Genomic DNA, 10,152 nt, shown 5'->3' with positions numbered 1-10,152 from the left:
ATCCTTACTTTGTTTAGAGAACTTTCTGAAACAAGGTACTAGTAGCAGTGTCCAGCGACATTAGGCCTACGGCTGCCTATGCTGACTAACCAATTGGCGGCTTGTTTATGATATGCTATGCTGACACTTGCTTGGCTTGTATGCAGATGTTCTACAAGCAGGCGAAGAAAACCAACTCTTGTTGTACCATCCTGTAAGGAAGTTGTGCATTGGAAGGCAGTGGTGTTGTGTTTAGTGGTGCCAGACGATATACTATGCCATTTGTTTTGCTCTCATATCTTACAGTGGCATAAGCATTGTCGTTCTTGGCCAGAGTGTCAAAACAAGTTAAAAGCTAACTTATTCCACAAGTTTGCACACATTTGTGATTCTTTGTAAGTAACATAAACGTTGCCAGGTTGTTATTGTGACGGGAGATGGGCTATCTCAGTCTCTCAGATAGCTGTGCTTGCCTTTTGTTGCAGAGCTATTGATGGTTTTAGTACATGGTGAAGAGGCGCAAGCTATTTATGTAGCAGGCATGCTTGTTTTGTCAGGGGTTGGAAATATTTCACTGGAATTTGAATGAAAAATCTAGAAGGGACACTATGACCATTAGCAAAGACATAGTAAAACATAATGCGATCAAATTTACAGGAAGGCGAAAACTAAATTTCTCTAGGTTGAATCCATGTCATTTCAACAGCAGACAGCAGTAGATCTAGCTAGACCAATTGGCAGGTAGTGGAAAGGAAGACGATGGCCGAGACAACCCCAAGGCCAATCATGGAGAGCTGAACATGAACGGTCGCTGCGAGCCCCACCACCTGCCGGAGGAGCAAAGCAAATCATGAGCTCAGTAACCCAAAGAGAGGTAGATCTCAGGCAACCAAAACAGCAACCCCACCTTGGTGTTGGTAGCCGTTGCGTCCCCGGTGTCGGGCAGCGGGAGCACGGTGGCCGTGTCCGTCATGCCGGTGGGCAGCGGCACCGTCGGGTTGCTGCCGATGAACGGGTACCCCTCGCCTCCGGCGCCGGCGGTGGGAGGCGCCGCGGACCCGAGCGTGGGCTGCAGCGGGAAGCCGAAGTGCGGGGCTGGTTGGGTCGGCGGCAGGTCGGCCCCCGCGGTGGGAGGCGGCGCTGGGAGCGGCGGGAGGCCGGGCGATGAGGCCTTGCCGTCGTGCCGCCCGGGATTGGCATGCCACTGCGACACAGTTTGTGCAGAGTTGGAGTGAGGCGTACTAGTGTATTTGCAATGTGCAATGCAAGAAATTCATGTGCTTGAGCAGGCAGCACCAAGCCATGACCATGCAGGAATTTCAGCAGAGCAGGGAGAAAGGCAGCTCAAGTATCAAAGACTGAAGGGAGTTGGACTTGGAATCCGGCCTTGAACTTCGCTAGATGCAACCACATTTTGAGGTGGAGTGGAGAGATTACTTTACCTTGGCATCGGCGGGACACGCCACGACGCCGGCGCAGAGGAGGAGGCACAGCACACCGAAATCGCCGCGGCGCCGCTTCTCCATCTCCACCTCCAACTGGCCCGTCGACCTCTCCCTCTTCTTCTTGTAGCAAGCAAATCACCTGACCCTACTGCCTGTGGCTGCGCGAGAGCAATGGCTCTGCGTGCTTTCTTTAACTCTTGCTCTCCTCTGGGCACAACAATGGCAGCAGCAGCAGCAGCAGCTCAGTAGCCTGCGCTTTGTGCTGCACTGAACATTAAAGAAAGCGCAGGGCCTGTTTCTTTCTTCGCAGCACGCAGCGGACCAGCGGTGATGATGACGCTACTACTGTGGCTAGCCCACCAGAGGGAGCACGGACAGTCCACAGTGACAGTGGATGAGTAGATGAGCCGAGACCGCCGAGATCGAAAGCAAAAGCTCACTGTTTTCTGTGGTGCGCTGCGGCAGTAACGAGGCATCGGAATCGCTGTGCATGTCTCCTCCTCCTGTCCTCCATGCTCGGATGCTTGCTTTGCTTTGCTTTGGCCTTTCACCTTTGGGGGTAGTTTACAACAAGAACAAGTTTATGTTTATCTGCACGACTGTCTGTGTCTGCATAGGATGCCATGCATGCCACACAGGATGTTTCAACTTTCAAACACATCCTGAATTGTCTGCCTGTCGCTACAGGTTTCCATTAAAATCTTTACACAACACCATCAAATTAAGCAGGGCACCTAGAAGCAAGAACCTGCTTCTATATATGCTATCCTGAAACAAGAACCTGCTTTCTTTTGCATCTTTGACCTGCTGATGTATGCTTGCTTTGCTCTTTTCCGGAAGCTGGCTGCGTTAGCTCTTTGGCCGTCCCGCCATTCGTGATGAAAGCAAAGCAAAGCGTGCTTAATAAAAAAAAATTACGCGTATAAAGACGTGCTGATTGCTGCAGGGTAATGAGATGCTAATCACGACGTCGTCCTCTTGACTCGGCAGCGGCGTGCTGTGGCCGTTACGTCATCATCTTTTTCTTATTAGGTAGGGAGATGGCGCCTGCCTCTGCACCTCTTCTGTCCTCTGCTTCTGCTGCTATCAACACTTTGATTGAATTGTATCCGATCAGGTGCAGTTTCAGTAATGAACAGCGACTGCAACGCAATCAGCTGCAGTTCTTTGTTTCCATTTAGTCTTTTAGGGAAAGTGTAGACGTCATTTTTTTTAAAAAAACAACAAGGAATGAAAGGAAAGCCTAGCTGATTTTCTTTTAGCAGGCCCAGGTATGAAAGTGTAGACTGATTTTCTTTGTTTTCATGACGGACCAATTATTCTGAGAAGATGATTTCTAGTTGAGGAGGAGGATGTCAAACTTCAAGTGGTTTACTATTGGTGTTTTTTTTTTTGCAATTTACCATGAAAAAAGAGTGAAGGCTCACGAACCTCCACCCAGCACACACACTATAAGGACCACGCGGAATTAATACGAAAACAAAGTATTATATCACAATACAGTCAATAAAATTGGTATACAACTAGGAGCATGCATACAATAATCGAGAAATGAATGTAGGACAAGCTATACACAAACGAATGAAATGCAAGTCGTAGCTACGTATAGTAGGCAGGTATGGCGGAGGCTAGGCGCCTACGCAGCTAATTAATGGTGGTGCTGGTGCCGGGCGTGCTTCTTGGCTTCTTTCTTCTTGTGGTGCTCGTGGATGGCGAAGCCCGCGCTGCCGGCGGCGATGGTGGCGGCGATCTCCTCCTTGATCCGGTGCGAGCGGGCGTGCTCGGGGTCCTTCTTGGCCTTGTGCTTCTCGTGCATGGCGTACGCTCCCGCTGCGACGGCACCGACCTGGGCGAGCTGCTCCATGTGCTTGTGGTGCTTCTCCTTCTTGCGCCAGTCGTCGCCGCCGGCGCCCGCCTCCGCCTTGTTCTTGTTCTTGTCGTGGTGGTGGTGACCCATTATTATACTGGCTACTAGCTAGCTAGGGGTCGGCGATGAATTGTGTCTTGTGTTGAGTGATGAGTAGCTAGGATTAGACGACGAGAATTGCTAGATCGGTTTTGTGATGGGATGGTGATATGCTGCTGGGCATCCACTTATATAGTGTTTTGGCTGAAGCAAGAATTAACGCGTATAATTTTCATTGCACGCGTATACGTAGCTCTCTCAGGGTACTTTCCGTACGTATCTCTGCTATTTTTTTTTGCTTTGCTTTGCTGCACAAGTTACGTGCGCCGCGGTGAAATAGCGTACACGTCGATCCGAGCTGCTTCGACGAACCCAACCGGAAGCCGACCTACTATTCTGCAGCTATACTATAAGTGGCTGACATGTGGGTCCACTCTCCACTTGGTCCAACCTCGTAACAACTTGAGATGCATGGCTTAAAAACCGAACCAAGATGCAACATGATTTTTTGTTTTTCCCGATGGAGAACTTACCTGAGGAATATGTGCACTTGTGCCATACAAAAAATCCTAAGTCTAAAAACTAATTTGCTTTTGACTTTTCTTCATGCATGGCACCCCAGTTTGTAGGCAAGCTGTATGTACCAGTCGGCAGCGGCCACCTGTTAGAGGGAGGAGTTGCTTAGCCGCGTTGATCGAGCGATCGGAAAATCATCAAGCGGTCGGCATCATCAAGTCAGGGTCGATGACTTGTTCTACCCAGGGTTGTTTAGTTTTCTTGCCAACCCATGTAACACAGACACTGCAGGGCCATGCATACGCGCCTAGATAGCCCTAGCTAGCTTCCTCCAACTTTCCTGTCCGAGCCTATCGATGTATCTGGCTAGGATTCATTCCGAAGCAACCAACTAAACCGACATCCTTTGACAAAAATCGATCACTTACGCGCGTACACAGGCTTTCCATCGGAACCAAGTGTGATTTGTATCCACTCCACCTACGTACGCGCTTTCCATCGACCTCCATCATCCTATATAAACATGGGCAGATGTGCACCACATCATCAAATCCATCACCCATCCATATATCTCGACGATCAACGCATAGCTTGCTTGCTTGCTGTCGTCTCTGATCACCACCGCTAGCTGATCGAATCCACAAGCAGCAGCTAGCACACGCAGCTGAGAGACCACCACCGAATTCAAATGGCGCACCACTTCCTGGGCAAGCACCACAAGGCCGCCGCCGGCGAGGCCGAGCCGCAGCCTCCCAAGGTCACCGACTGGCGCAAGGAGGAGAAGCACCACAAGCACAGGGAGCAGCTCGCCCAGCTCGGCGCCGTCGCAGCGGGAGCGTACGCCGTGCACGAGAAGCACAAGGCCAAGAAGGACCCCGAGCACGCGCACTCGCACAAGATCAAGGAAGGCGTCGCCGCCGCCGTCGCCATCGGCAGCGCCGGCTTCGCCTTCCACGAGCACCACGAGAAGAAGGACGCCAAGAAGCACCGCCGCCACGGGCATTAGTCCGGCGCGGCTGTTATTATTCCCCATCGATTGCCGACGACTCGCCGCCGTTACATAGTATACTATATAGTACAAGAAATAATAATAATGGGACGTAGAGTAGTATATGTATCGTCATTCGTCCTACTACTTTGTGTACATGCATGCTGTACTACTTATTCACATTGCGTTCATTGATGGTTTATTTGTTCATGCTACTGTTTATTTTTCAAATTTGCTTCAATTCGGTTCTCGATCGATCTGTACTTAGGGCCTGTTTGGCAACCAGCTGTTAAAGTTTAACATCCGTCACATCGGATGTTTGGATGCTAATTAGAAGTATTAAACATAGACTAATTACAAAACTAATTGCACAGATGGAGTATAATTCGCGAGACGAATCTATTAAGCCTAATTAGTCCATGATTTGACAATGTGGTGCTACAGTAACCATTTGCTAATGATGGATTAATTAGGCTTAATAGATTCGTCTCGCGAATTAACATAGGGTTCTGCAATTAGTTTTATAATTAGCTCATGTTTAGTTCTCCTAATTAGCATCCGAACATCTGATGTGACACTGTTAAAGTTTAACACCTCGTATCCAAACAACCTCTATATATAGGAATCATAAAATCAACCCCTAACTAGCTAGGTTTGGATCCTTAATTGTTTCATCCCTGCATGTGCATGCATGTTAATTTTACTCGTGCATATATATATTTGAAGTTCTACCACTTTTGACATAATCTGAATTTAATTGTTCTATATGCATGTATTTTCAGGGTTAAATTCAGCATGCGTCCCTCAGAATGAATAGAAAAAAAAACAGTCAGATATAAATTGCAGGAAGATTAACTGGCATGGAGCCAGCAACAACTATAGGCGCTTGTTGGATTAATAAGGAATTAAAAAAACATGTACTATGTATATTTGATGAAAGGGCAAATTCGAATCACCATATTAACGATAAGATTATTAGCAGCAGGTAGCACACATCGATCGATCACACCTTGCCCTTATTTACTTACTAGTACATCGTCGTCATCACCACACGCATATCTCGCATGCAGTTGAGCGAGGTGCCGTGTCCTTGGCATGGTGCATCTCAGTTGCAGAAGTAGCCGTGGTGCTCGTAGTAGGCGTAGCCACCGCCGCCGCCGCCGCCGCAGCACATCGCCGCCTGCCTCTGCGCGTCCTTGTTCGACCGGCGCCCGCCGTCGTACTGCAAAAACTCATCATGTGAAAACACCCGTCCATCGAACAATTAATTAAATTCTTGGATGGTTACCATAGCGAGCTCGCCGGCGGCCTCGCTGCGGCGGCGCTCCCTGCTCTCCGCCCTCCTGTAGTATTCATGGTGCTCGCGGGAGTACCCGCCGCCACTGCCACCGCGGTAGTACTCATCGTTGGAGTAGACGGCGGCAGCCTTCTGCTTGCTGGCACTGTATACTACGCCAGAAACGATTTAGGCTGACACGTCAAAATTAGTTGCTGGCGGGCGGAATTGGCACCCGCCAGCACAAAGGTGACTGGGGCTACCGGGCTAGTACCTGCCAGCACAAATGTCCCCTACATCTCCCTTATCTCCTCTTATCTCTTCAGGAGTAGGCACCGGCGGGGCGGGCATTAGCCCCGTACCTCTCCCTTATCTCCTGTTATCTCCAAGAGCAGGCACCAGCGTGGACGGGCGGCGGGCGGTCGGTGGGGCGGGCCCGCGAGCGCGGGGACCGGCGTGCCTGGTTGGATGCAGCAGCGGCCGACGAGCGCGAAGACCGGTGTGGGCGGGCGGTGGGCGCTGGTGGGATCGAGCGACAGGTGACCGAGCGCGAGCAGCGTCAGGTGCTCTCTCTCTCTCCCTTATTTATTCCTTTCTCTCATCCTCTCCCTCTATCTACCTTACTTGTTCCTTTCCTCTCCGTGGGAGGGCGAGCTCCAGCGGCGCCCAAGGGCGGGTGCCGAGGGAGAGCTCCGGTGGCGGGCGCCAAGTCCAAGCTCCGACGGCGCGCCCAAGCGCGGGCGTCAAGGGCGAGCTCTGGCGGCTGGCACCAAGGTTGGCGTGGGACCGTCGGGGGCAGCCCCAGCCAAGCTGCAGCTGGCGCAGGCGATGACGGAGAAGTAGTGCAGGGTTGCGAGACGGCGGTGCAAAACGAGCGGCGGCACGGCCGCAGGAGTGGATACGGCAAGCTTTTTTTATTATCCTAAAAGTATTTGTGCCGGCGGGCTACCTAAGCACCCGCCAACGCAAATTGGAACTGTACTGTCGGGTGGGCACCCGCCAACACAAAGACCATTTGTGCTGACAGGGAGTTGCTAGCGGGTGCAGAACCCGCCAGCAGAAACTGGTTTTGACCGCCAGCGAAAATTATTTCTGGCGTAGTGGTACCCACCACCGCCGCGGCATCACTGTGCTAGTACTGCCATGCACTCCGACCAGTACTACCTCTAATCTACCCTCTAATTAAATTTCTTTTTTTTTTCTTCGTGTAAATTTCAAATTTTGTCAGAAAAATACATTAAAATTTTTCATGATTACTTTTCATACAGTTTTCTATATCTAAGATCAATTTCATGTTAAATGTTCCTAACCTATGAAAATAATCATGAAAAATTCTTAGTATACTTTTTAACGTAAGGTAAGGCCTGATGTTCTGTATCTTCTAACAAAATTTAAACTTAAAATTCAACTCATATACACGGAGAAACAAAAAAGAAAAACTCATTAGTGAGTAGATTGGGCCAGCTGAGATAGTTTGGGGAGTAAATTGAGTCTAAATTATGCTTAGTGGGTTAATCGGACAAATTGAACAAAGTGAACAGGTAAGCGAAGTAAAATGAACTTTTTCATTTTATTTTCGACCTCAACAATTCTTTTTCCTTCGCCATATATGCGGATGCTATCACCGGTGTTAAACAGGGATTTTTGAAGGAACGTGCTAAACAGGGATTAATTTCTTTTTTGCAAGGGAAAAAAACAGGGAGAAAAAACAAGGCTCTACAAGCCAAGATGCACGTATACCGTATACTGAGCTAGTTTGATGCTCTCGATTACCTCGATTCACATGGTCGAACTGTGAATGAAGTTCAAAGTTTAATCCATAAATCGTTTAGTTCCCCTTTCTTTTTGTTTGCTAGGAATCTTGGGATGACACGATAGTGCTGGTACTATAGTATTTGTCTCATAAGACAAGCTACGGCTCTAGTGTAGCCTACCTATCCGTTACTTCATCCATGTCAAAATGTAAGATATTTTAATTTTTGTCACATGTCTTTTTTTTTATAATTTTAGCCAATCCTACAGAAATATATATTACCATCTATAATACCAACTAAATACACTATTAAAATATAGTCTATGATGGGTTCTATTGAAACTAATTTTATGTTGAAGATGTTGCATTGGAGCAATTTTTTCCTATAAATTTGATTAAAGTTGAAGAAGTTTGACCCAAGACAATACTTAAACGTGCTCGATCAATTTGCTGGCCATTAGTTGGCGTGCCGGATCACATAAACAGTGAAAGAAAATCCACTGTGAATGTTAGTGAGAGCACTGATCGATCAAAAACAAAGAGCTACAACTTATTAGCTGAGATGATACACACTGCTGTACATAACTTAATCGCATTAGTAATGACGCTACCTGCCGAGGCAGCAGAGTGATTACATTATTATCGCAATCGATCGGTAGTAACAGTAGTAGTGAGCAACACACACAGGTGATGACAGACATCTGCTCTTATTTACTTACACGCTCGTCATGCAGTCGCGGCGACGAGCGTGGCGTGCATGGGCATATCGTCGTCGTCAATACCCAATACCATCGATCTGGATCGTTCAGGTCAGTTGGATGATGATCAGTTGCAGTAGTAGCCGTGCGGCACCCTGTGCTCCTGCTGGCCCTCGTAGTGGGCCTCCTTCTGCTCGCGGTGCTCGTGGTAAGCGTAGCCGCCGGCGCCCAGCGCCGCCGCCGTCGCCACGCCGGCCTCGATCTTGTGCCTCTGCGCGTGCTCCGGGTCCTTCTTCGCGCGGTGCCCCTCGTACTGCAACCATGGTATGCATGCGATTAATAATTAATCAATTCAATCCATCATCAGCTTTAATTTGATGATTATTAACCAATAATTGCACAAATATACCAGTGCGAAGGCTCCGCCGGCGAGGGCGCCCATCTCGCCGAGGCGCTCCTTGTGCTTGTGCTCCCTCTCCTCCCTCTTGAAGTGCTCCTGCCCGCCGCCGTAGCCGTAGCCGCCGCGGGAGTACTCGTCGGAGTAGACGGCGGCCTGTCTGCCGCCGCCGTAGCCGCCGGCGCCGTTGTAGCAGTCGTCGGCGTACGCGCCCGGCCTCCTGCGGTCGACGTCGTCGTAGCACTCGTCGGTGTGCGAGTACATCCTCCGGCTGCCGTGCCTGCCGGCGTCGTAGCACTCGTCGGTGCTCGAGTACATGCTCCTGCCGCCGTGGTAGTAGTCAGCCATCTCGACCGGGGTTGTTGGGCTGGGTCACAAGGGATTTGCTTGCTGTTTGGGCACGAGTTGCTTTGAGTTGCTTTGGTTCGGTTGCAGCAAATGTGTTGCAGGGGTGAGCCTATTTATAGGGCGATGAGGGACACTGATGACAGGCGATGATGGACGGTGGGGATTGGCGGACAAGAACAACTTCTTGACCGCCCGCTCCTCGGTGCTGTTTTATCTGAACTCTTGTTTTTAATATAATTGGCAGCTCTTTTGCCCGATTTAGTCTTCTTTTTAATATAATTGGCAGCTCTTTTGCCCGATTTAGTCTGAACTCTTTTTTTCAATATAATCGGCAGCTCTTTTGCCCGATTCGTTTCAAAAAAGCTGTTGTTGGAAATGGAAGAAAGAATTGGCTTGACAACCGCCCGAACCTGATGCTTCCAGCAAATAAAGCTCCAGTTATTTTCCTTCTATTATATCCATCACATACTTATACAGCAGCGAATTCTAAAAACAAGGAGAAGACCCTGAAATTCCGATCGTAGCAAAAGCTAACAACTCCGCTGGGTTTACAAAACGTAAGTGCTGTTTGGTGGAATTTGAACTCAAATAGTATCGTCGAAAAGTATATAAGAAATCTTAAATGCTACAAAACATATATTATCCAGATGATCCCAAGTTTTTTTTTCCATGGTCACACAATTTTTTCACAAAGAAAAACTACTTGACACTAAAATAATTGATGCAGCTAGCTACATTTGCCTCTGAGATAGATGCAGATTATAGAGGTGATAACCGATGGTACGAAGATTCCAATGCGCGTTGTTTTCTCTCTTTCTGAAAAGAGCATGCGATAATTTGCCAACT

The 10,152-nt window shown here is 48.8% G+C and overlaps 4 protein-coding genes across 4 annotated transcripts; 1 reads left to right on the top strand and 3 right to left on the bottom strand.

Moving 5' to 3' along the window:
* Positions 1-539: 539 nt before the first annotated feature.
* LOC101779897 (bile salt-activated lipase) lies at positions 540-1,968 on the bottom strand. The gene is made up of 3 exons (XM_004971310.4): positions 1,422-1,968; positions 887-1,183; positions 540-806 (listed from the first exon to the last, which is right to left on the bottom strand). Exons 1-3 carry the CDS (start codon positions 1,503-1,505, stop codon positions 705-707), a joined length of 483 nt encoding a protein of 160 aa, XP_004971367.1. The 5' UTR covers positions 1,506-1,968; the 3' UTR covers positions 540-704.
* Positions 1,969-2,892: 924 nt separating this feature from the next.
* On the bottom strand, positions 2,893-3,482 carry LOC101779507 (abscisic stress-ripening protein 2). The gene has a single exon (XM_004971309.3). The coding sequence runs from the start codon at positions 3,379-3,381 to the stop codon at positions 3,073-3,075; it is 309 nt and encodes a 102-aa protein (XP_004971366.1). The 5' UTR covers positions 3,382-3,482; the 3' UTR covers positions 2,893-3,072.
* Positions 3,483-4,408: 926 nt separating this feature from the next.
* Positions 4,409-5,048, top strand: LOC101779101 (abscisic stress-ripening protein 1). Its single transcript, XM_004971308.2, has one exon. It carries the CDS (start codon positions 4,535-4,537, stop codon positions 4,850-4,852), a length of 318 nt encoding a protein of 105 aa, XP_004971365.1. The 5' UTR covers positions 4,409-4,534; the 3' UTR covers positions 4,853-5,048.
* Positions 5,049-8,390: 3,342 nt separating this feature from the next.
* LOC101778684 (abscisic stress-ripening protein 3) lies at positions 8,391-9,408 on the bottom strand. Its single transcript, XM_004971307.4, has 2 exons — positions 8,971-9,408; positions 8,391-8,874 (listed from the first exon to the last, which is right to left on the bottom strand). The coding sequence occupies exons 1-2, from the start codon at positions 9,304-9,306 to the stop codon at positions 8,689-8,691; spliced, it is 522 nt and encodes a 173-aa protein (XP_004971364.1). The 5' UTR covers positions 9,307-9,408; the 3' UTR covers positions 8,391-8,688.
* Between the last annotated feature and the right edge of the window lie 744 nt (positions 9,409-10,152).

The sequence above is a fragment of the Setaria italica genome, chromosome V (genome assembly GCF_000263155.2).
Source record: "Setaria italica strain Yugu1 chromosome V, Setaria_italica_v2.0, whole genome shotgun sequence".
In the NCBI taxonomy this organism is placed as follows: domain Eukaryota; kingdom Viridiplantae; phylum Streptophyta; class Magnoliopsida; order Poales; family Poaceae; genus Setaria; species Setaria italica.
Note: the sequence above shows the minus strand (reverse complement) of the source record. Positions and strands in the feature narration are given on the sequence as shown.